Genomic DNA, 25165 nt, shown 5'->3' with positions numbered 1-25165 from the left:
AGGGGAAGGGGGGGTGCTCTCCCTCCTCTTGGCCCCAGTCAGGATATGGCCGCTCTGGGCCCAGCCCTGACCCGCTGGGTGGAAACAGGAAATATGTGAGACTTGGTGTGCGCTGGGTCTCTGTGCCTGGCTCCACGGCTGATAAGGGCCATTGTGTGGCCGCCGGGGATGAGCCTGCCCTGGATAGATGTGCTTCCCGGAGGAAGGAAGGAATGAAGGAAGCTTTGCTGGCCTTTCCTGGGCGGGGGAAGCTGAAGGGAGGGAAGGAAGGGTGCCCGGGGAAAGGTGCCTGCCCAAGGGGGCCAGGGGCCAGCGGCACAGGCCCGCTGGACTCCACCCCTCCCCTGCCAGCATCTTCCTCTGGAAAGATCGCTTTCCCCATCCACTTCCCCCTTCACACTTCCTATAAGGAATGGCCGGAGACCCGAGGGCTCAGTCCCAGGCCAGGAAAGTGTCAGCTGTGATTTAGCAACAATAAAGATAGAAAAACAGGAACATTTGGGGGTGGGGAACACCTGAGGGTGCTGCGGAAAAGTAAGGGGCAAGCAAGATTAAGGCTCCCCAACGCCAAGCCACCCAGGAACCAACCTCAAGCATTTGAGGCTCCAGAGCAGGGTGGGACAGGGGCCTCCTCACAGTGCACTCCTGCCTCTCCAGCTAACCCCTCTGCCCAACATGGCCAGTCCCCAGCAGCCTGGCGCCTCAAACTCCAGGGGCTCACCTGCTGCTGTGGGAGGCGGACAAGCTGGGGGGGGGGGGACTGCTGCAGGAGGGGCAGTGCCTATTGATGGATCCTCTTGGCTTAGGGCAGGATGTATATTCTGACTTGGGGAGTGGTCACTGTGCTCTCCAGCTGATACCAGCGAGAGGGCAGCGGGAGAGGCCTGGCCATAGAGCTGCTGGGGGGAAAGGCCTCCTACCCTTTGACCTGGAGCCCAGGGTCCCCCATGGGTGGCTGCATCAGCTCCTCTGGTTACCTGGGACAACAAGCATTTCCTCCATCCCTCAGCCCCTCCTCTTCCTGCCCCAACCCTGCTGGACCAAGAGGCCTCCCAATCAGACCTGGGCTGTTCCAGCTGTGTCCTGAGGCACTGGACCAGACACATCCCCCGGGGCTGGAGTTGAAGCTGAACCAAGCGGCCATCCCAGCGTGAGACTAGATTCCTGGTTCCGGGAGCAGCCAGAACCAGCGGGCGGGCAGGCAGACGGGCTTTTGCTCAGAGGCCCCAGTGCTCAGCACGCTGGCTATCCACAGACGGAATGGCCCTGCAAGTGGAGCTGATACCCACCGGGGAGATCATCCGTGTGGTTCATCCCCACAGGCCCTGCAAGCTTGTAAGCTGGGATGCTCTGGGCTGGGAGGAAGGGTGGCAGTGGCTTGCCAGGGCCCGGCAGCTTCCTCTCAAGCAAACCCCTTGGGAAAGAGGTGAGCAGTGCGGAAGCATTCTGATCCTTGGTGGGACAGGAACAGACCAGACAAGAAGGGGTAAATGGAAGGAAGAGGGTAGGGTTTAAGCCCACCAGGAGCAGAGTGTTTCCAAGCGGGGTCTGGGTTTGAATCCCTTCTCCTCCAGCTCCCTGATCCTCAGTGGGCTGGCCTATGAACTGGACTAACAACACCGAGGTGACAGGGCCGCTCTGAGATCTAAGGACCAGCGCATGCAAAGCTCCAGGTGTATATAGTACAGGCTCAGTTAATGCTGCTGCTTTCCCGTCTGGCCTGAAGAACAGACACTGGCCGGCTCAGAGCAGTAGCGTGGGTGGAGAAGGAGGGTGAATGGAGCGAGGCAGAAAAGGGGAAGAATTGACTTGGCCTGGCACGCAGGGCAGGGTCGGGTTTGCTCTAGTGATGCAAAGGCGCCCTAGGATGAGAAGGGAGAACCCCATAAGACACCCGGCGCCCAGCACTACAGAGAGTGGGCCCGGTCGTCAGCCGGAGGAGGGTGCGTGTGTGCGTGTGTGTGAATGACTGTGATGCGCCTCGTCCCCGGGAGCTGGCTGCGGAGTGTGCTGCACCAAGCCGCCGCGGACACGGACGCGGGCCGGGGCCGGGGCCGGGGCCGGGGCCGGGGCCGGGGCCGGCACCGGGGCGGCCGGGGCGGGGCCGGAGGGTGCGCGCGCGCGCCGGGGCCTGGGCCCTGCCCGGGATGACGACAGGGTGCGGCCTGGCCCCGGGCGGGCCCTGGGCGGGGAGAGCGTGCCTGGGCCGCCGACTCCGGAGCCGGCCACGCCGCCTAGCCTGGCCCCCGCCCGCGCACCCGAGAAGCCAAGCCGGTGGGTACGCGGAACTCCGGGAGGGCCGCAGCCGCGTGGCCCCGGGGGTGGGGGGGTGCTCCGCTGGCGGGCGGGATGGAGGAGAGAGTAAGCGGCCGGGCGGCGAGCCAGGCCCGGAGCTACGGTTGGGGAGGCGGGGGTCGCCGGTCCAGGGATCGCTGGGGCCGAGGGTGGGCTCTGCCCGGCCCGTGCGGGGTCCCAGGACCCGGTGGCGCCGGGACTCGGCCTGTTGGAGACTTAGATTTCTTGCGCGTAACGTGAGGGCGGCGAGGAGCGGCTGGGGTCGCGTGACACAAGCGCCCCGCGCGCCTTCTGGGGCCCTCCGACTGCCGGCTGTGCCTCCGGGTTCCGGAGCAGCCGCCCGGGCCCCGCCCCTTCCCGTTCCCCGCCCCCCGGCCCAGCCGCGCCAGTGGCCTCTGCGTGTGAGTGCGGCGGCTGGGGGGCTCCGAGATGAATGAGAGAATGAATGGCTGGCCCACGGCCTATTCAACGCCCGGCACGCTCCGGCCTTCTGCTCACACTCCCGGGCTCTGTGATTCATTCATTCACACAGGCGTCCACGAGGGGTTATTGAGCTCCCACTGTGTGCTGGCCTGGAGCGGGAGCAGTCTCCTGGGAGAGACTGACAAGGAAACCTTCGATCAGAGCGGAATGCGATAAGGAGGGGACTGTGTGTTGCGGGGAGTCTGGAAGGGGTTCTGGAGGAAGTGATACCTGAGCCGAATCTTCAAGGATGACTAAGAGTCAGTCAGGTGGGGAGGGGTTTGGGTGCGAGGGCCAAGGAAGCTGCAGGTGCAAAGGCTTGAAGCTTAGAGCCACGCGGCTGGTGGCAAAGGCGGAAGCAGCTCCTCCTGGCTGTGTGTGGTGGTGAGGAAGACATGGGGAGAGAAGGGACTGGAGACGGCTGCCCCTGTACCCACACAGGAGCGCAGGAGCAGTGGAGTAAACTGAGGACACAGGGGGCTACTGGAGTCCACATACAGGGGCCTGGCAAGAAGCAGTGGGTGTGCTTGGCATATGGACAGGTGCCCTATAAACCTTCACTCTATTAACATGAGATGTTAACTGATCGGATTTGCATTTGTAAATACCACAGGCGGCTGTGGGAAAATGGATTGGAGGGAGGAAGGCAGGGAGGCCAGTTTGGAGGCTGCTTGCTTGGTCCAGGGGCAGAGCAGTGATGGAGGAACCAAGGGGAGGTTTTAGCAGGTAGTGACCCCTTGGTGTGAGGAGTGGAGCGAGGAGGGCAGGCCTTTTGATGCCAGGCAGTGATGACTAGCTGGAGGTGCCTGCCTCCTCTTATCTTACAGGATACTGAACAAGGAGGATAGGTTAGGGGGCAAGGCGCTTTGTTTACTTCTGCTGGACCCCCAGGCAGAGGTGTCTGGCAGGCAAAAGGCCCATGGTTCTGGAGCCAGAGTGTACAGCCCTTGACTGGGGCCCAGTGAGATATCAGGTAGAACCCCTAAGTCCCCACCTTTTCTTTCCATTCCCCCTCGCAACAGTTCCCTTGAGTCTGGAACAGTCCTTGGTGGGGCAGCCTGGGCCCAGACTTAAGATATGTTTGATAAAAAAAAAGCTGAACACCTGTTCTGTGCCCAGCATGCGCTGTGGGTGAGATAGGCTATGGTTCTTTCCGCTGCCCTAACAGGCCACGAGGCTGCCTCAGTGGAAATCAGTTTCTAGCAGCAATCTGGGGGTCCTCAGAACACCCTCTCCAGACCCGCATAGCCCTGAGCTGGGGGAACACCTGAGGCTGCCCACTGCCCTCCCCACTCCAGAGGGCAGGCTTGGGGGCACCTGGCCCATACTAGGTAACGGGCACTGGATGACCCAGGTCTGCTGGGCCTGCGCCAACTTTATGGGAAACACCTCCCCAGGTGGGAGGAGACTCAGGCATCCTTGGGAAATAAGTCCTGGGTCACTCAGGGGTCACAGCTGCACCCCAGCCTGCAGCCAGCCCCTAGGTCCAGGGCCATGCAGGGGGCACAGGTCATGGGCCACTCCCTAGCTGCTATTCCTAAGGCCTACATGTCAATAGTCACACAACACCGCCAAGGGTGGGTACTGGGCACTGCGGTCACGGGTTCGCTAAGGAAGGTCACGGCCTGGCAGGTAGCATGTTAACCCTGACAGAGAAGCTGGGAAATCCTCCAGCCGCTAGGCAGGCGTCTTTCCCTCAGGGCAGCCCTGCAGGAGTAGACTGTGGTAGACTTCCCGGTTCCAATCCCACCTCTCCTTTTACTAATCCTGGGATCTTGAACACGTCATTCGCCTGCCCAGCCTCAGTTTCCCCGTCTGTAGAATGGGGGTAATAATACAGACCTCATGGCTCGGGCTGAGGGCATTGAAAGGAGTACAGTACCAGGAGACAGCGCTCCGAACGCAGGAAGCGCCCGGCGCTGCAGCCTTGGCCGCGGTGTCTCTCACACCCTCTGTCCCCCGCCTCCCTACCCCCTCTCCCGGGCAGGCGCTTCCGTCCAGTGAGGCGAGGCGGCCTGGGGCGGTGGCCAGAGACTGTGGTCGGGGAGCAGGCCCTCTGGCCCGCCTGGCAGCGGAGACGCCCCCTCCTTCCGCCACCGGGCGGCGGCTGTAAGGAAGTCAGCGGGCATCCGGGGAATGCGGCGGCGGGGCTCAGGCGGGGGTGGCCGGCCGGACCCCTCCGCACGCGGATTCCCCTCATTCCTGCCGCTTGACGCGGCGGCGGCCGGAGCGGGCACTGCGGCCGCGAGGCCCCGCCCCTCTGCCAGCTCCTCGCCTCGGGCCCGCGGGCGGCTGCCAGCCGAGCCAGCCTAGTCCTTGTACCGCCCCAGAGCCGTGCTCCTGGTGGGGACCGGCTGGACCCCCTTCCTCCAGTCTTCCAAGGCCCTCCCCTCCGGGTGAGCGGGAGGCTGAGTCCCCTCGCGGAGGGGGCCTCCTCCCGCCCTCAGCCCGAAGCTGGTGGCATTTAAGACCCCAGCCCCCTCCGCTCCCACCCATCTCCCAGCTGCGCGCGGTGGCACCCAGTCCCCTCGCTCCCTCCAGAGGGCCCCATCTCCCAGCTGGCGCCCCCGCCGCGGGGTCCCCAGGGCCGCGGGCGGCTCCGGCCGGGCTGTTGTTCTCGAGGTAATGAGCCTTCCCCACGACGCTACAGCCCGCACCTGCCGCAACCTCACTCCCTCCCCGGGGAGCCCAGGTCCGAGAGAGGGGCACGCTGAGGCTTTGGGTCCCAGCCCTAAGCTTTGGCCCCCTAGGTCAAGTCAGCATCCGGCGATTGCGCCTCGGGTTCCTTATGTGTCAGGTGGGGCACAGGTAAAGTTCGAGAGCTCTTTGTTAACTGGCAGGCAGACACGCCTGAGGGGCTTTCCCCGCTATATAAGAAGTGTGACCTGTCTGGCCCAGGACCTGGCTCTTAGTAGGTCTGCTCCAAGCGTGTGTGCAAAGAGTGTCTGGCCGAGAGAGGGAAGTGGTGTTTACTGAAGGCCTGGGAGGTGCCTTGGCGCCCTATCTTAGCCTTCTCAACCGCCCTTTGAGACAGGTATTAGCCTCGTTTTAAGGCTGAAGGAGAGGCTCCCAGAAATTAACTGACCTGCTGGCAGTCATACAGCTTGTGAGAAGCAGCCCAGCCTTTTGGAAGAAGCACTAGCCATCACACCCCCACCAGCGCTGGGATCTGAGCTAGAGTTTGCCCCCCAGGCTGCTGCCCACCGAGAGCCCAGCGAGGGCGGGGCTGCTGGGGGCTGGTTTGGGTAGAGGGAGGATGTCCTGGGCAGAAAGTATGGAGAGGTCCAGAGGGAAAAGAGAGGGAGACCCTCTCCAGAGGAAGGAGAGAGGTGAAGAGCCCCTGGGCACAGGGGCCCTAGTCGGGATGTCCTCGATAGGGGAGAAAGGTATTGCCCCAAATGCTGGAAGTCGGACGTGGATTCCCCAGATGGAAAGCTGAGCCCTCCATGGAGGCCGGGCACGCACCGCGCTCGGCAAAGGTGCTCTGGCTGTCCTCGTCCCTGGGGTACGCGCTCTGTGCTGACGCGGGAAACTAAAGAGATTTTCTAGAGACTTAAAGACACGGGATCCACCCTCCAGAGAGTGTACGGGGGTGGACAGTGTCCCGCACGGAGGCTCCGCCCGCCTGGGCGCGCCGGCCGTATTTGGACATTTCGTTCTATTTTTAACTTTCCCGGGACTCGAGGTTGGAGTGAGGGGGGGGAGGGAAATCCTGCTTCCTCCGGGACCCACGGGCCTCTGCCTAGTGAGTCCCGCGCCTGGCCTAGTGCGTAGTGTAGACACAAGCCCGGAAGTGAGTTCCGGGTCAGTGTAGACGCGGCGGCCGCGCGGGTTCCGGGCCCCACCCTGGAACCAACGAAGTCCCTCCTGGAAAACCTGACTCAGGCGGAGCCCCTGCCCGGCGGGGAGCTCCGCCCCCGCCCCCACCCCCACCCTTGTACCCACCCACGCCGCGAGATCCCCCTTAGTTCCTGCCCCACCCCTACCAGCTGGGGAGGGACCCCCGAGTCCAAGCACCGAAGGAGGCGGGGGTGCCCGGGGAGTCCCGCGCCTCCGAGGCTCACGGAGGGGGCGGAACGGGGGGCGGGTCGGCCCCTCCCTCGTGACGCCGCCGCCGCCGCCGCCGCCGCCGCCGCCGCCGAGCCCCGAGGCGAGAGCACGGGCAGCGGAGCAGGGCGCCAGGCCGACCGGGCAGGATGCGCTACCGAGCGTCGGTGAGCGGGGCTGGTGAGCAGGGCGGGGGTCCCGGGCGTCCCTCCCGGCCTCGCGGCGCCGCCTCGGCCCCGCCAGGAAGCGGGCGCGGCCCAGGAATTTCGGGTGGAAAAACGTCCCGGAAAGTTGCAGGGGGAGGAGGCCGAGGCAGGGAGGGCCGTGAGGCTCTCGGACCTGGGCCGGGCGAATAGCTCCCGGGGAGGGCTGAGAGCGCCGAGACCCGTCACCCAGAGGGCAAGGGGGCTGGAGCTCGGGCCAGATTTGGCAGCAGCTTCGGGACAGTATTGGAGGGGGGAGGGGGCAGTGAGGGACAGGCCTAAGAGAGGCAGGCCCCTGGCCAGACCCTGAGGGGTTCCCGGGCCAGAGATCTGGGTGGTCTGCGGTTGGAGGAGGCCTAGTGGCCTCTTGGGTATCTACACCCCCCTCCCACCACGGCGGCCACCTTGCTCTTCTCTGACCCTTGACACTCTTGGTGTCAGTTTTCTAGAGCCCTCAGACCCTTTTGAAGAGTGTGCTGTGGGGTGAGGGCCTTGTTGAGCCTGTACTTCTCCCCACCCTCTGACGGGGTCCGGAGGGAGCTGGGTTTTCCGCGGTAAAATCCCCACTCCCTTGAGGCTTTCCGGGGCTCTCAGGGGAGGAGTGTGTCTGGGGAACCTGGCAGCTGGTGGGGAGGGCGTGGTTCAGCTGTGGGAGGGAGGGCCCTCCTTCTGGGGTGGGTGATGAGCCCAGCTGGGATGGGAGGTCCCCTGGGGGAATCTCTCTCCTGTGGCCTGGGGTGGCCTCTTGCTAGGTCCCTAGACACTCTCCCCCTGGAGACTTTGGGAGTGGGCATGGGAGAGATGGCCCCACCCTGCCTGTAGAACTCACTTTGAGCTATTTGTCCTACAAAGCACCTGTCACACGTGGCCCAGAGCTAAGGGACTTGAGGTCACTTGGTCTATCTCGACTCCTCCTTCTTGAGAAGGACACAGCCCAGAGAGAGGAGGGGTTTTGTCCAAGGTCAACAGAGCATTCCTTCTCTTATTCTCATGACCCCCCCTTTCTCTGCACAAAACCAGCGTCTCCCTGGATTCAGTGGTCTTGCCCCCGTGTCCTCTGGGTGCTCTGTGCTCCAGTGTCCTGTGTTCAGGTCCCATGTGGTCTTTGTTCCGGGACTCGCGTCCTCAGTGTTCCGTGTGCCAGCTTCCTGCCATCCAAGCCCACTGTACCCAGCCTGGTACACCCGTCTCCTGGGTGTTCCCTGCGTCGTGTGTCCAGGCCCCCTGTGTCCCTGTGCCCCTGGTTGTCCTCTCAGTCCCGCAGTCTATGCTAGAGGGGAGAAGTGGCCTTCCCTTAACCTGCTGCCGCTGACCCTCTCCCATGGCCCCTCCTTGCAGGCCCTGGGCAGTGACGGGGTGCGGGTGACCATGGAGAGTGCACTGACCGCCCGTGACCGGGTCGGGGTACAGGATTTCGTGCTGCTGGAGAACTTCACCAGCGAGGCAGCCTTCATCGAGAACCTGCGGCGACGCTTCCGGGAGAACCTCATCTACGTGAGGCCCGAGTGGGAAGATGCAGGGGGTGCTGGGGGCACAGATGCGGGCTGTGAGGGAAAGAGGCTCAGGGGCCTCTGGGAGAAACTTCTGACCCTCCTCCCCTGACCCCCAGACCTACATTGGCCCTGTGCTGGTCTCTGTCAACCCCTACCGGGACCTGCAGATCTACAGCCGGCAACACATGGAGCGTTACCGGGGCGTCAGCTTCTATGAGGTGCCACCCCACCTGTGAGTGACCCCCCCTCCTATGAGTGACCCCCTCATCTCCACCTGAGATGACTCCACCCGACCTCCCACATGGAATGAATCACAATTCACATCTGTGAGGAATGCCCAGTGCCCACCCAAGGTGAATCTCTCTACTCCATCTGGGCAGGACCCCCCCCCCCAGCCTCCACCCCAACTCACACCCATGACTTATTCCCCTAGCTCTACCTGAACATGGCCCTCCAACCTCAGTGACCCTCTGACCCCCACCTCTGAGGGACCTCCCAGCCCTACCTATGAGTGACCTCAACCTTCACCTGAATGACCTCCAATCCCCCCACCCATGAGTGATCCCCTCAATCCTCCATCTGAATATGACTCCCATCCTCAGCTGGGAAGGATCTCCCTTGACCCACACCTTGGAGGGTTCCCCCATCCTCAAGGGTACAGCCCCTTGTGAACCCCACTAGACATGGGAGTGCCCACCCCCGGTCCTACCTGTGGGACTCCCACTCCCTGCAGCCACTTGACCCCTGGCCCCCTAAGCTCCTGACGGGCCTCTGCCCTAGGTTCGCGGTGGCTGACACTGCGTACCGGGCACTGCGCACGGAGCGCCGGGACCAGGCAGTGATGATCTCTGGGGAAAGCGGGGCAGGCAAGACAGAGGCCACCAAGCGGCTGCTGCAGTTCTATGCTGAGACCTGCCCAGCCCCCGAGCGGGGTGGTGCCGTGCGTGACCGGCTGCTGCAGAGCAACCCCGTGCTGGAGGTGAGGGGACAGCAGCATCTGGGGGGTGGGAGGGGCAGAGAGAGACTGCCAGGCACCCCTCACACCCCCGTTCACTCCTAGGCCTTTGGAAATGCCAAGACCCTCCGGAACGATAACTCCAGCAGGTTCGGGAAGTACATGGATGTGCAGTTTGACTTCAAGGTACCTGTGGGTGGGGCAGGGCAGGGGGAGTGGGATTCCCACTCAGCAGGCGCCCACTGGCCAGGTCTTTGGCACCAGCAAATATTTATTGAGCACCTACTGTGTGCCAGGCGCTGTTCCAGGTGCTGGTGGTGCAGCAGTGAAACAAAACAGACAGAAATCCTGCCTCCAGGGATATAGACAGTAAACAGAAAAATGTAATTTAGCTGACAAGTGTCACGGCAAAAAATAAAATGAGGCAAGGGGCGGGAGCAGTTGCTGTTTTAAATGAGGCAGATACAGTAGGCACTGAGAAGGTGGCATTTGGTAAAAGCTTGACGGAGACAGAGGAATGAGCTGTGCAGATACCTAGGAGAGTCCGGGCAGAGGGCATCACCAGTGCAGAGGCTCTGATGGGGAAAGTGCTTGATATGTTCATGAACAGCAAAGAGGCCAGAGTGGCTGGAGAAGAGAGCAAGGGGCCAAGGAATAGAAGAGGAGGCTAGATGCTGTGGGTCCTTTTGGGTCTTTGTAAGAACTTTTTTTAAGCTCTGAGTGGAAGGGAGGCTAGAGAGTTGGGGTTTTTTTGGGGTTTTTTTTTTTTTTTTGGCCGTGCCCATGTGGCTTGTGGGATCTTAGTTCCCCGACCAGGGATCGAACCTGTGTCTCCTGCAGTGGAAGCACGGAGTCCTAACCACTGGACCATCAGGGAAGTCCCGAAAGTTTGAAACAGAAGTGTGTTATGACCTCACTTTCCTCTTAAAATGATCACTCTGGCGCTTTGTTGAGAATAGATGGTAGAGAACCAGGCTGAGCAAGGAAACCAGTTAGGAAGCTGATGATTATTAAATCTAGATGACAGATGATGGTGGCTGGGCCCAGTGTGGTGGCAGTGGTTGGATTCTGGAGGTTCTGAAGGTTAAGGCAGCAGGATTGGCTGTCCGACTGGATGTGAGGTGTGGGAGACAAAGAGGTTTCCAGGACTGCAGACTGCTTGGCCTGAACACCTAGAACGTTGACCGAGATGGGAAGAGGGAGCTAGTTTGAGGAGGGGAGATGAACTCAGTTTCAGGCCTGTTGAGACTGAGAAGCCTGTCAGACATCCAAGTGGAGCCGCCAGGTAGATAGGGCTGAGCGTCCTCATTTCTCAGAGAAGGAAACTGAGGCCAGAGGGGGCGACTTGCCTGAGCCATTGGCAGAGCTCGAATTCGGAGGGCAGGAGAGGAAGGGGAAGATGGGCTCTGTCCCCAGTCCCCCTGAGCAGTCGCTACATCCTGCCCTGCCCACAGGGCGCCCCTGTGGGTGGCCACATCCTCAGTTACCTCCTGGAGAAGTCCCGGGTGGTGCACCAGAATCACGGGGAGAGGAACTTCCACGTCTTCTACCAGCTGCTGGAGGGGGGCGAGGAGGAGACACTGCGCAGGCTGGGCCTGGAACGGAACCCCCAGAGCTACCTGTACCTGGTGAAGGTGAGTAGGGGCCAGGCAGTGCGGGTGCCACCCAGGGAGCCCAGTGCCACGGCTAGAACCCAGCTCTGCCCTTCCTCCAGGGCCAGTGCGCCAAAGTCTCCTCCATCAACGACAAGAATGATTGGAAGGTTGTCAGGAAGGCTCTGACGGTCATCGACTTCACCGAGGATGAGGTGGAGGTGAGGCCTCTGCTGGGACCCTCCCTTTCCTCCTGTCATACCCTGAAAATCTCCGTCTACCTTTACACCCCGTTTCTACTCTAGCCGCCTTTTCCTCTCAAATTTCCTTTACCACCTCTCCCGCCTCCTTTTTAAAATTTATTTTATCTTTGGCTGTGTTGGGTCTTCGTTGCTGCATGCAGGTACCATAGTCTCTGTTTATGTGAAAATAAGAAGAGGCAGAAGGAGTTCCATTTCTGCCAGAGACAGTCTGTCTTTTGCTAATTTTTTGAAAGCAATGGGTTCTTTTTTTTTAATTATTTTTTTTATTTTTGGCTTCATTGGGTGTTCATTGCTGCCCACGGGCTTTCTCTAGTTGCGGTGAACGGGGGCCACTCTTCATTGCAGTGCACAGGCTTCTCATTGCAGTGGCTTCTCTTGTTGTGGAGCACGGGCTCTAGGCGCGCGGGCTTCAGTAGTTGTGGCATGTGGGCTCAGTAGTTGTGGCTCGTGGGCTCTAGAGCGCATGCTCAGTAGTTGTGGTGCACGGGCTTAGTTGCTCCGTGGCATGTGGGATCTTCCTGAACCCGTGTCCCCTGCATTGGCAGGCGGATTCTTAACCACTGCGCCACCAGGGAAACCCCTCTCCCGGGTCCTTCTGACCATCCACTCTGTGCCCCTGTGGGGCTCTCAGCCCCTCTTGTAACCCCCACCTGCCCCCCCGCCCCCGTCCCCCCAGGACCTGCTGAGCATCGTGGCCAGTGTCCTGCATCTGGGCAACATCCACTTTGCTGCCGATGAGGAGAGCAACGCCCAGGTCACCACCGAGAACCAGCTCAAGTATCTGACCAGGGTGAGTGGGGCAAGCAGAGGGCGAGGGCAGGGCAGCTGGGGCGGGGGGAGTGCACCCTCACCAGGCCGACCCCTTCCCTTGGCAGCTCCTTGGTGTGGAAGGCTCAACGTTGCGGGAAGCCCTGACACACAGGAAGATCATCGCCAAGGGCGAAGAGGTGAGGCCCAGCGTTTGCTTCAGGAGCTAGTGGGGGCGGGAGCAGGTATTGTACGGCAGCCCCCCTCCCATCATCCCCTTCCTCTGGTCTGCTCAGCTGGTCTTAGCAATGCTGGAAGGACGTAAGGCGGGTGGCTCTGGGAGGCTCAGGGAGCTGGCCAAGGTCGCACAGCAAGAGGGTGAGGCTGGAAGGAAGACTCACCTCCAGGAATGAGGCCTCTTTTTTTTTTTTTTTTTTTTTTTTTCAGGAATGAGGTCTCTTGTCTTACACCACCTTCCCTCTGGTGGGGCCACTGTGTCCTCCCCTGGTGCCCCCCAACCCCAGACTCATTGGGGGCGGGGAGGGCAGAGTGGTCAGTTTCCTGAGTGCGAAGGGGCCAGGGGTGGGAAGGGGCTGCATTCATCTCCCCATCTCACTCTCCACCCCCAGCTCCTGAGCCCGCTAAACCTAGAACAGGCTGCGTACGCGCGAGACGCGCTCGCCAAGGCTGTGTACAGTCGCACCTTTACCTGGCTGGTCACGAAGATCAACAGGTCGCTGGCCTCCAAGGTGAGGGCTTGGCCCCTGCTGCTCCCAAGGTGGCAGGGAGGGCAGACCAGGGAGGCCCGGGGCTGGGAGCTGGCGAACGTTGGGACCCATGCTCTCGGTCAACTGGCCCTAGGATGCTGAGAGCCCCAGCTGGCGGAGTACCACGGTCCTCGGGCTCCTGGACATTTATGGCTTCGAAGTGTTTCAGAACAACAGGTCAGCGCCCCGCTGTCCCCTTCCTGTCTCTCCTCCCGTCTCCCCGCCTCTCCTCTTCCCCGGCCTCTCACATCCCTGCCAGTGTCTTCCCAGCCACCTGGGTCCTGCTCTGTGTTTCTTCCCTTAGAGCTGTGGGGCCTCATCCCACCCCTCCCCTGCTCCTGGTCCCATGTCCCCTGGAATTACTGAGGGCTCCTCCACTTCCCTCACAGCTTTGAGCAGTTCTGCATCAATTACTGCAATGAGAAGCTGCAGCAGCTCTTCATTGAGCTCACCCTCAAGTCGGAACAGGAGGAGTATGAGGCAGAGGGCATCGCGGTGAGTGCAAGCCTGCGGGCATCCCCATGTGCCATGGAATTGACGTCCAGGCGTCGGTCTCCCCAGGAGAGGTGCCAGGGCCCCATGATGATGCCTTCCTCCCCTCTTGCCCCTCAGTGGGAGCCTGTCCAGTATTTCAACAACAAGATCATCTGTGACCTGGTGGAGGAGAAGTTCAAGGGCATCATCTCCATTTTGGTGAGCCGTCTGCTCCTCCAAGGCCCCGTGTTGGGGGCTGGGTGGGATGACATCACCCCTTTCCCCTTGGTCTCCGGGCCTGTCCGCAGAGAGCCAGAGTTTGAGCAGAGACAGGACAGGGCTATCTGTGGAGGGTGAGGTGAGGTGCTGGCCAGGTCTGGGAGGCTCCCTGTGACCTGCCCCTTTCCTCTGTGTCTGCGCCTCCCATGGGGACCCCTGAGTCCCTGTGCTCTGCAGTCCCTCCCCGACACACCCTTAACCCTCTGCCACACCCCCCAGGATGAGGAGTGTCTGCGCCCCGGGGAGGCCACGGACCTGACCTTCCTGGAGAAGCTGGAGGACACAGTCAAGCACCATCCACACTTCCTGACGTGAGTGGGCTTGTGGGGCCGTCCTGGGGCAGAGCCTGTGGTCCTGACGTGAGTGGGCTTGTGGGGCCGTCCTGGGGCAGAGCCTGTGGTCCTGACGTGAGTGGGCTTGTGGGGCCGTCCTGGGGCAGAGCCTGTGAAAGCCTGCAGTGCCCCCTCATCACTGAACACCAGTCACAAGGGGATGACCAGAGGAGGCACTAAGGGAAGGACAGGCACACAGAGCCGCGGCTCCTGGTGCGTCCGCAGAGTCACAAGCGAGGAGCACAGCTTCCTCCTTATCCTTTTGAGAATGAAACTTCCTAAGATTTTCCTAGCTTCCTTATTTGGAAATTCCTTTATATTTAAGGAATCCCCTAAAGCAGAGTGAGGGGAGAAAAGAAACAAGCCTCTCTGTTCCAGCTCTGCCCTGTGTATTTTGAGTACATCACCTCCTCTAATCTGAAGCAACCCCTAGAGGAGGTTTTACTGAGGTTCAAAGAGATGAAGCCACTTGCCCGAGGTTATCTCACATCTAGTTAAGTCCAGAGCTGGGACTCAGGCCCAGGGCTGCAGATTAGTTCCCCGACTAGGGATCAAACCCGGGCCCTGGCAGTGAAAGTGCCAAGTCCTAACCACTGGACTGCCAGGGAACTCCTGAGCAATTTTTGCTTAAGGGAATATTAAAAACCTTTCTCTGGAGCGAGCAAGCAAGGGAACCTGTTGTTTGTTCTCACTCCCCCCACCTGCTGTAGCAGGGGCCCCAATAAAGCCTTGCCTGAAAAAAAAAGAAAAAAAGAAAAAAAAACACTTTTTCTGGCTGTAAAAATAATGTCCCTCATCAGAGAAAAGTTGGAACGTGTGCAAAAGCCACTTGTAATCCTGTCACCTAGAGGTCACCACTGTTAATAATTCGAGACATTTTCTTCCTGCCTTTTTCTATACATTTTTTTTTTCGTAGTTGAGAACTTATTGTGTGTAAGGCTCAGGATGATGTTATATCCTGAGTATCTTCCTGTATCATCAAACAGAAAAATTTCCTCAAAACAATTCCTCCAGCGGCTCTAAAGCAGATACTCCACTGCTCTCACCCAGCCTCTGGGGGCCCCGTCCAGCCTCCAGGTTTCTGCTGGGAAAACAGGGCTGCCACGAATATCTATCTCTGTGCCTTAAATCTCTGCCTGGTCTCTCTGGTTAGTTGCTTGGAATTGTTCTTAAAAGTAGAAAACGGGCTAAAGGGTATAAACATGCTTAAGACATAAGTAGTCTCTTGGGGCAGATTCCAGTCTTAAAATGTAGTGGGCAGCACTCAGCCCTCTGAGCAGAGCCATGTAACAGCCAAAAGCAACGCCAAGTAGCCCTCCACCCAGCATGCCCTGGTGGTGCGGAGGCCAAGGTCCCCGTCCTGGTGCTGTGTGACCCAGGACAAAGCCATCTACCTCTCTGAGCCTCTGTGGCGGCCTCTGTGCAGGGAGGTGGCCCCGCCTTGCCAGCTTTTTACGGGATGCCTGGTTCCTCTCTTGAAGTCTCTTCAGCAGGCAGGGTGCATGGCTCAGGCCTGCAATCTGCAGCTTCTTCTCCCTGTCACCCCCAGACACAAGCTGGCTGACCAGCGGACCAGGAAATCTCTGGGCCGCGGGGAGTTCCGCCTGCTGCACTATGCTGGGGAGGTGACCTACAACGTGACCGGTGAGGATCCTGGGGCTGGGTCCCCACGGTGGGCAGGGAGAGGGGCTCTCCCTCCCCTCACCTCTGCTCTCTCCTTCCAGGGTTTCTGGATAAAAACAATGACCTTCTCTTCCGGAACCTGAAGGAGGTGAGGAGGACCAGGGGGAGGGCTCGCGGTCTGGGCTCTGAATGACCTCTGCCCCAGGAATCTGACAGGCCTTACCCTTTGCTCCCACAATGACGCCCTGCTCTGCCCTCACAGACCATGTGCAGCTCGGAAAATCCCATCATGAGCCAGTGCTTCGACCGGAGCGAGCTCAGTGACAAGAAGCGGCCAGAGACGGTGTGAAGGCTGTGGGACCCGAGGGGGTGTGTGTGTGCACGGGAGCGGGACCAGTGCCTGCATGAGCTGCGAGTTAGCAGTGTGTGTGTGAGTTCGTGTGTTCACTGGTGCCTGGCTGTGCATCGGTGTGTGTCTGGGAGGCTGCCCGTGGGTGCATCTGTGCTTACTTCCATGTGTACCTGTGTGTGCACTGTCTCTAAGTGTGGACACCTGTGTCTGTGCGGGCACTTGCGTGCATTCACCCCCACAGCAGACATTTGTAGTGGACATTGCTGGGCACTTTGGATACAAAAATGAATAGGTGCTCTCCTAGAAATGTGCACAGGGTGCTATGAAAACTTAGGGAGCAGCAAATTGCCTGAGGGAGTAGAAGAGGGGAGGTGGTCATGGAGGGCTTCCTGGAGGAGGAAGCATCTGAGATAACTTGGGAATGAGTAGGTGCTTATCAGATAGACAGAGGGCCCCACACAGGTACACAGTCCAAAAAAAACCAGGAGGTGGACAGGAAAGTGACATTTTCAAGGAGAGAGACGGGGAAAAGCAGATATGGCCAGTGGTGCCAGATGCAGGGAGAGCTCCAGTGAGCTGTGGTCAGAGGTGTGGCTGCTGGGCTTGGCAGGAGGAGTGCCAGGGCAGTCCCAGGAAGAACAAGGTCATGGAGAGGTAGAAGCCACAGTGCTGCAGGCCGAGACATGCAGGCAGGGAGGCCATGGAGGCAGCATGTTGTCCAGAGTCTGACTCCCTGGGACCCTGCCCTCTGCTCCCCACCCCCGCCCCTTCCCTGAGCATTCTCATCCTTGGCCTCATATCCCCCTCCCTGACCCTCGTGAGGACACACCCACTCGATCCAGGCCTCTCCAGCAAGCCATAGATTCCACTGATCTCCAAGTGGCCTGCAGGCACTCCAGACCCCAGTAGTCTATAAAGGGCCCTTGACTACCCAGTGTCCCAGGCCTGCTCCTTCTGTTTCCCTAACTCAGGGCAGGGACCACCCTCCACCCAGTCCTGAAGGATAGAAACCTGGGCATCATCCCTGATTCTTCAGCCTCCCCCATTGCCCTCATCCTAACAACCGTTGGATCTTGCCGGTTTCTGCTGCCTGAATACCCTTGCCTCTCGGCCTCTCTGTAACCCTTACTTCAGTTCGGTCCTCTGAGCCAGCCACAGCCTCCTCTGTGGTCTCCTGGCTTCCCATCTGTCCTTACCAACCATCCTCCACCTGTCTGCTGTAGAGCTATTCCAAAAGGCAGATCTTTTCCTGTCATTCCCTCCCTCCAAATTCCTCTTTGGCTCCCTATTTCCCTCAGGATAGAATTTAATCTCCCTAATGTGGCTCTCGAGTCCTACCGTGATGCTGCCTCTCTAACACTATCTTTTTTTCTCCCTCTCTGGGTCCTTGCACTGCTTGTGGTTCCCTGTGTACACCAAGCCTTTGCTCACTCGGTTGCTCTGCCTGAATGCCATCCCCTCCTGCCTTCCTTCTGGCTGTCTCCTACTTATCCTTTAATTCTCAGCTGAAGGGTTATTTTCAGAAGACCCTTCCTGATGCCCCCTACCCCACAGACTGAAATAGTTGCCCCTTCCTGATGCTTCCAGAACCCCCAGGCATACGCCCCTGGCATTAATGGGACCACAATGGATTGCAAATCTTTGCTGAGGCATCCGCTTCTCCCACAGGCCTGAAGTCCTTGAAGCTCCTGCAGTGCAGTGTACAGGGATAACGGTTGAACGCATAGGAGTAGGACACATTGTTTAGGAATGCAGCCCTGAAATTCTAAAAAGAGAAAGAGTGGCTGCCAAAGGAAGACATAGGATTGAGGTTGCCAGGAGACCTGAGCAGGATTTTTAAGACGGGAATGAGGTTCTTAAACTGAGGTCTCTAGCTCGGCCAGAGGGATGCAGGTGATGTAGTCTGGCCCCTTTATTGTGACGGAGGGGTGATGGGAGAAGGGGATGTGGAGATTTTGTTGACCTTCATGGGTTTATAGCCTCTGTCTCTAAACAAAGTATGGAAATAGAGCTTTCATTTTGCTTTCATTTTTGTTTTGTTTTGTTTTCTCCCACTAAATAGAAATGAGGGTTCTTAGCCTGTTTCTGGCAATCTGTTAATTTATTAGGATAGTTGTCTTTCATTTGGTTTCCAATAGGCACAGTAAATTTAGTTGAAGAGCACATCTATACCCTACAACTTGATTACATCTTTTTTTCTGGCTTTTTTGCATTTTTTCTTTTACCAAGTTTCAGTTCCTGCATGTAGAATTAAATAAGAAACAAAACTTGTAAAGTTGTAACATTTCACGTGGAAATGCTGCCCAGTCTTCAGGAGCTTCAGAATTCTGACCTTTGCCGAAGCTGGAATAAAGTGTTGTAATTAAAAAATAAAAATAAAAAAAAAAGTAAGGGCCCACGCAGGGCAGGGGTAGTTGTGGGAACTGGTTCTGTTTTGCCCCAGGGAGGGGTCTCTGGGGGGGTTCGGAGCTCTGCCACAGGGAGTGGCATCTGCAGGGGTTAGCAGCCTCAGCCCAGCTCCAACCAACCTTCCGTTCATCTTGGCTGAGCAGGTGGCCACCCAGTTCAAGATGAGCCTCCTGCAGCTGGTGGAGATCCTGAAGTCTAAGGAGCCTGCCTACGTCCGCTGCATCAAGCCCAATGACGCCAAGCAGCCCGGTAAGCCCTCTGTCTCCTGGACCGGTGCAGGCTGTGCCTCCCCTGCAGAGGCAACGGCCGTATGGCGGCAAAAGCCCTCTGACCACCCGGTTATCCCTCCCCCAGGCCGCTTTGATGAGGTGCTGATCCGGCACCAGGTGAAGTACCTGGGGCTGATGGAGAACCTGCGCGTGCGCAGAGCCGGCTTTGCCTATCGCCGCAAATACGAGGCTTTCCTGCAGAGGTGGGGGCGGGGCCTGGCTCAGCGCCAGGGGAAAGGGGTGGGAGGGTCGTCGGAGGCTCCTAGATCCTGGGAGGGAGGACAGCGATTCTCAGCCCCATTCAGGGACGGGGCTCTGAGCTGCTGCGGGATCCACACCAGGGGCCCCTCCATGCTGCAGGCCTAATGTCAAGCTTGGTAGAGCAAAGACCAGCCCTCCCCACCCCCCCCAGGCCCTGCCCTCACAGAGCAGCTGCTCAGGGGTCCATGAAGCGTGCATATCCACATGCCTATCTATCACCAGCGGAGATAGTAAAAGCCTATGAAAAGGGCAGAGTTTCCAATCAGCTCAGAAAGGATAGAGCAGCTTTGGGGTTATCCTGAGTTTGGGGTCTGGGGAGTCAATCAGGTGTGAATTCTATCTCTACCACTTTCTAGCCCCATGACCTTCGGCAGATGAGAAACCTCAGTTTCCTCATCTTTAAAGTAGGGATAGTAACAGAGCGACCTCTCAGGCTTTCTGTGAGCTGTGAGTCAGTGGGAGCACCCAGCAGATGCCCGGGAAAGCTGGTTTGGGACCCCAGAGAAGGATGCTGGCAGGGGTGGGGGCTGAGTGCATTTCTGCCCCTCCTGTCCCCAGGTACAAGTCACTGTGCCCAGAGACATGGCCCATATGGGCAGGACGGCCCCAGGATGGGGTGGCTGTGCTGGTCAGGTACCTCGGCTACAAGCCGGAAGAGTACAAGATGGGCAGGTGAGTGGCTCCCACGCCTGGTGTTTGGGGGGCACGGGGGTGGCAACCAGGGGCTGATCAGTGCTGCCTTCACAGGACCAAGATCTTCATCCGCTTCCCCAAGACCCTGTTTGCCACAGAGGACGCCTTGGAGGTCCGGCGGCAGAGCCTGGGTGAGAGAGGGGCCCCACCCTTCCTATCCCAGTGGAGTCCATTCTGGGGAGCAGGAAAGAAATCACTGCATTTGGGCTCCTTCTCCAGGAAGTCCGCCACGCCCACATTCAGCTGCCCTCCTCGTCACCAGCCCCAGCACCCCCTCTCCTGCCCTTGGATACACACTCAGCATGTTCTCATGTTGCTTTGCTCGCTTCCTTGCTCTTTCATTTACTCTCCCTTCACTTAATGCTCATTCAGCCACTCCCCTCACTCATGCCACTCAGTGAGGTCTGACAGTGCCCGGCCCCCAGCCAGGTCCCTTGCGCTCTGGCCAAGTGACTTTCTTTCCCAACTACAGCCACGAAGATCCAGGCCACCTGGAGGGGCTTTCACTGGCGGCAGAAATTCCTCCGAGTGAAGCGATCAGGTTTGGGGGCCCAGGGGTCTTCAGGAGGGCAGGGGCTAGGGTAAGGGTGGGGAGGAGATAGAGGTCAGCCGTCTGTGGTCTCGGCAGCCATCTGCATCCAGTCGTGGTGGCGAGGAACGCTGGGCCGGAGGAAGGCAGCCAAGAGGAAGTGGGCAGCACAGACCATCCGGCGGTGAGCACTGGACGCCATGGGGCGCGGGGTGCAGAGTGTGTGTGTGCGGGGGTCCGTTACCAGGCTTCTCACCCCCACCCACAGGCTCATCCGCGGCTTCATTCTGCGCCACGCACCCCGTTGCCCCGAGAATGCCTTCTTCCTGGATCACGTGCGCACCTCTTTTTTGCTCAACCTGCGGCGGCAGCTGCCCCGGAATATCCTGGACACTTCCTGGCCCACACCGCCACCTGCCCTGCGTGAGGTCCGTGGGCCCTCCCTGCTGACCTGGGAACCACCAGCATGCTCAGCGGAGGGACCTAGTAACCATGTGACCAAAGGAGCCATCAGGGAAGGGAAGGGAACTGGAGCTGGGCTGCAGAGAACGAGTTCTTTTTTTTTTTTTTTTGTAAATTTATTCATTTTATTTATTTATTTTTTGCTGCGTTGGGTCTTTGTTGCTGCGCGCGGGCTTTCTCTGGTTGCAGCGAGTGGGGGCTACTCTTCGTTGCGGTGTGCGGGCGTCTCATTGCGGTGGTTTCTCTTGCTGCAGAGCATGGGCTCTAGGCACTAGGGCTTCAGTAGTTGTGGCACGCGGGCTCAGTAGTTGTGGCTCGCGGGCTCTAGAGCGCAGGCTCAGTAGTTGTGGCGCGCGGGCTTAGTTGCTCCACGGCATGTGGGATCTTCCCAGACCAGGGCTCGAACCTGTGTCCCCTGCATTGGCAGGCATATTCTTAACCACTGCGCCACCTGGGAAGTCCCAAGAATGAGTTCTTTGCAAAGAAACAACTCAGGAATGGAAGAGTGATCCAGGTTGAGGGGGTGTCACTTAGGCCAAGGCCTGATGGTAGGCACATGCCTGTTGTCTTCAGAGGGAAGGGAGCCAGGCTGCCTGGGTGCCCTGACCTCGCTCACGCCCACAGGCCTCGGAGCTGCTGCGGGAGCTGTGCAGGAAGAACATGGTGTGGAAGTACTGCCGGAGCATCAGCCCTGAGTGGAAGCAGCAGGTATGGGGCTGGGAGGCAGACACTGGGGGACTAGCCAGGGGGCCACTCGAAGAGTGCTGGCCTGGAGGACCTTCACCCCAATTTACCACGTGCCCTCAAATGGATCCCAGCCCGTTTGGCTTCATGTATGAAGCCGAGGCTGGAGTAGATTTTGCACAGCAAATAGGGTTTATCTTCTAGACCAGCTCCCCTGGCCTGGTAGAGGCTGCCCAGAGCCCTGTGTTGAAAAGGCTGCAGCTTGCGTCTGATAGAGTAGTTCCAGAGAGAGACATTGGTGGCTGACGTGCCTTGTATTTGCCAACTTAGTATAGGATGATGCTAAAGGACCCACGCAGCAGAGTTAACCTGCAGTAGTGTTTTTTTAAAAAAATTTTTAAATTTTTTTGGCCGCACCACGTGGCACGCAGGATCTTAGTTCCCCAACCAGGGATCGAACCTTTGCCCCCTGCAGTGGAAGCACAGAGTCTTAACCACTGCACTGCCAGGGAAATCCCAACCTGTAGTAGTTTTTTGAGTATTAGCAACCAGCCAGGTCCCAGGCCGGAGCTTTATCTCAGGGGCTCCAAGGCCTGCTATGATGGGGAATTATCCCCAAAGTGGGGCCTGAACCCTGACACTACTGTCTGTCATGACCTTTCTGAGGAGCCCTGTGCCTTGGTCAGTGGGGATGGGGGTAAGGGAGAGAAGGGGCTAAAGGGGAGTGTTGGTGGCAGGGCTTAGCCTCTGGTGCTGGGGCCAGAGAGAGGGTGAGGGAGGCTGTCTCAGTTCCTGAGGCTGGGCCTGTCCCTGCTGTGATGGTCGCCACCCCTCTGACAGCCCCCCTTCCCTGCCCTTGTCTCCTCAGCTGCAGCAGAAAGCCGTGGCTAGTGAGATCTTCAAGGGCAAGAAGGACAATTACCCCCAGAGTGTCCCCAGGCTCTTCATCAGCACACGGCTTGGTGAGCCCCTGACTTTCCAGTGCGTAAGCCCTCCGTCACCATCCTAGTCCCCTCTCTTCTCCTCTCACCTCCCCCTCCCCCATCTGGGTTGCAGGTGCAGATGAGATCAGCCCCAAAGTGCTGCAGGCCCTGGGCTCCGAGCCCATCCAGGTGAGACCCTGCCTGCCGGCCACCCTCCATCCCAAACAGTTCTGCTGCCCGAGGACTGGGTGGGGGAGTCAGGGCCCGGGCAGAAGGTGAGGAGGCCCCTCAGCCACCCTCTGTCCCCAGTACGCCGTGCCCGTCGTGAAATATGACCGCAAGGGCTACAAGCCCCGCTCCCGGCAGCTGCTGCTGACGCCCAACGCCGTGGTCATTGTGGAGGATGCCAAAGTCAAGCAGAGGATTGAGTACGCCAACCTGACCGGTGAGCCGGAGTCCAGGGCTGGCTGGGGGGGGCCCCTGCTCTGACCCTTGATCCCTGACCCCTGCCCTCCCCCCTCAGGAATCTCCGTCAGCAGCCTGAGCGACAGCCTCTTCGTGCTGCACGTGCAGCGGGAGGACAATAAGCAGAAGGTGCCCCTCGCCTGGGAGGCAGGGAGGGGGCGGCTCCTCCGGCTCTGGGCAGGGCCTGACCCTTGACCCCATCTGGGCCCCCAGGGGGACGTGGTGCTGCAGAGTGACCATGTGATTGAGACACTGACCAAGACGGCCCTCAGCGCCGACCGTGTGAACAGCATCAACATCAACCAGGGCAGGTGAGGCGGGGAGGGGCGGGGAGGGGGCTGTGTGCGCGTTGGGGGGGGACAGGCCTCACGCACCACCTTCCCTCCAGCATCACGTTCGCAGGGGGTCCCGGCAGGGATGGCATCATCGACTTCACGACCGGCTCGGAGCTGCTCATCACCAAGGCCAAGAACGGGCACCTGGCTGTGGTGAGTGGGGCCTGGCAGCAGCAGCTGCCTCCGGCTGAGGGCCCTGGGGCCAGGGCAGAGCCTCTGGCGGCCAAGCCTTCCAACCTCAGCAGTGCTGGGCAGAGCCTGGGCACCTCGCCGTGGGTCCTTTGAGCTCCCACAGTGCCGAGGGTCATAAAGATGGCAGCATGGGGGGTGGGGACCAAGGGGATGAGGGTGTGCTGGGGGGCAGGGAGGCCCGCTCTGGCCTGGGCAGTGGTTCCCGTGGGAATAGGGTTGGAGTCTCCAGCGCCGAGGCCTCTAGACCGCTCCCCCAGCTTGCCCCCGCGCGCTGTGACGTATCTAAGCCGTGAAGATGAGTGCTCGAAGCACCTCTGCTTCCTGCTCACCACGTGGGCTTCTCCCCCATCCCCCAGGTGGCCCCACGGCTGAACTCTCGGTGATGAAGGCGCCCACTGGACCCCCCACTCCCGCCTCCCAGTGCTTTGCTCATCCCCTTCTCCCCTTCCCAGTTACCAAAGACTCGAGCTTCCAGACAGGGACCCAGGGACACCTTGAAGCCCACCAACAAACTCCTGCCTGCCGCTTGCCCCTCTCTTGAGGGAGCAGCAGGGACCAGGGAGCTGCCCCAGGAGTGGGCCAGGCCGGGCCACAGCAATAGGAAAGCCGGGGCCAGAGGCAGCCACGCCAGCCCCACTGCCAATGCCAAATATTTGAGAGAAGGGAACTTTTGCTGAGGTTTTCTCTGAGATTTTTTGATGCTTTATAGGAAACTATTTTTTAAAGAAGCCGTCTTCCCACCCCCAAGACACACTGGATGTGTTTTCCCTGACTCCAGCAGGGCAGGGAATGGAGCTGAGAGGGTGGGCGGTCTGGGCCTTGGTGCCCTCTTCCCTGCCCAGGCCACCCTCTCCTCCTCGTTTCCTTGGCACCTTGTCTGTCTGTCTGCCTGCCCACCTGTAGCCCACTCCAACATCCCCCTGGGGGTTGAGACCACCCTTGCGTGCCCCCTCCTTCCTGCCTTAAAAATGCCCTTCTAATATCATCCCAGCCTGAGGGCATCCTGGAGTAGGGACAGGACCCCTAGGGCATAGAATTTGGACGAATCTAGGGCATAGAGTTTGGACGACTCTGAGAGATCACCTAGTCTAGTCTCCTGGTGTGACGAGCAAGAGACAGAGGCCCAGAGAGGGGAAGGGACTTGCCCAAGGTCATCCAGCAGGTTGGGGCAAAACCAGACTACAGCCCTGTCCTCAGCACACCTCACTGCCTCTCCCAGGGACGGGGGCCCCGTGAAACAGGCTCATGCCTTAAGGGTGCCTGTGGCTTCCTGACCAGCAATCACCCTTGGGGGCCACCAGGTGGGAGGAGCACTCCTGCCTGAGTCCATGCCTTAGGATGACAAACACCCTGCCCATATACTTTGGCCCCAATTCAAGGAAATAGGGCCTTTACTGGCCCCTGACCCCCCTCCCTATCCTGGGAGCCTGGGGAAGGGGCCAGCCTTGGGAGGAGCTGCAGGGGCATCACCTCTTTCTGCTGCTTCTCCCCCTCCCCCCCCCACCTCCCCAGAGGGGCTGGGGGACTGCCCAGCTGCCTCTGCCCTCCTGGGGGATCTCAGCCCACTGCTGACACTTCTGCAATCCAGAGAAACACTAAATAAAGCAATACGTGTTTGCCAACTTTGGTCTCCTTGTGAATGGTAGAAAAGGGAGGACTTCCCTGGTGGCGCAGTGGTTAAGAATCCGCCTGCCAGTGCAGGGGACACGGGTTCGATCCCTGGTCTGGGAAGATCCCACATGCCGCGGAGCAACCAAGCCCTGAGCCCACGTGCCTAGAGCCTGTGCTCTGCAACAAGAGAAGCCACTGCAATGAGAAGCCCGCGCACCACAGCGAAGAGCGGCCCCCACTCGCTGCAACTAGAGAAAGCCCGTGTGCAGCAACAAAGACCCAACGCGGCCAAAAATTTAAAAATTAATTAAAAAAAAAAAAGAGAGAGAGGACCCCTAGAAGGCAACCAGGGGTCTTGTATTATAATTTTTGCCTTATGCCCAGAAGGAAGGAGGCTGGGCTCCCTCCCTGGGGGAAAGAGTAGGAGTGACCAGTAGCTGCAACATGG

At 59.4% G+C, this 25165-nt stretch overlaps 1 protein-coding gene across 6 annotated transcripts; it reads left to right on the top strand.

Moving 5' to 3' along the window:
- Positions 1-1140: 1140 nt before the first annotated feature.
- On the top strand, positions 1141-24728 carry MYO1C (myosin IC). 6 transcript variants are annotated; one of them, XM_068531454.1, is made up of 32 exons: positions 1141-1335; positions 8346-8501; positions 8617-8732; positions 9281-9479; positions 9561-9641; positions 10910-11089; positions 11170-11268; positions 11987-12100; positions 12186-12257; positions 12687-12806; positions 12919-13001; positions 13214-13319; positions 13437-13517; positions 13797-13888; positions 15459-15553; positions 15634-15680; positions 15795-15875; positions 18437-18542; positions 18648-18765; positions 19382-19495; positions 19571-19647; positions 19989-20057; positions 20145-20229; positions 20314-20473; positions 21132-21215; positions 22060-22153; positions 22248-22303; positions 22424-22559; positions 22638-22708; positions 22793-22890; positions 22968-23067; positions 23463-24728. In XM_068531454.1, the coding sequence occupies exons 1-32, from the start codon at positions 1261-1263 to the stop codon at positions 23487-23489; spliced, it is 3192 nt and encodes a 1063-aa protein (XP_068387555.1). In that variant the 5' UTR covers positions 1141-1260; the 3' UTR covers positions 23490-24728. The 6 variants fall into 6 exon arrangements, with proteins under 6 accessions (XP_068387555.1, XP_068387560.1, XP_068387557.1 ...); XM_068531459.1 differs by lacking the exon at positions 1141-1335 and adding an exon at positions 2161-2278; XM_068531456.1 differs by lacking the exon at positions 1141-1335 and adding an exon at positions 2186-2274.
- The last annotated feature ends 437 nt before the right edge of the window (positions 24729-25165 follow it).

Source organism: Eschrichtius robustus, chromosome 20 (genome assembly GCF_028021215.1).
Source record: "Eschrichtius robustus isolate mEscRob2 chromosome 20, mEscRob2.pri, whole genome shotgun sequence".
Lineage (NCBI taxonomy): Eukaryota > Metazoa > Chordata > Mammalia > Artiodactyla > Eschrichtiidae > Eschrichtius > Eschrichtius robustus.
The sequence above is the reverse complement of the archived record's forward strand: the minus strand, read 5'-3'. Positions and strand labels throughout refer to the sequence as shown.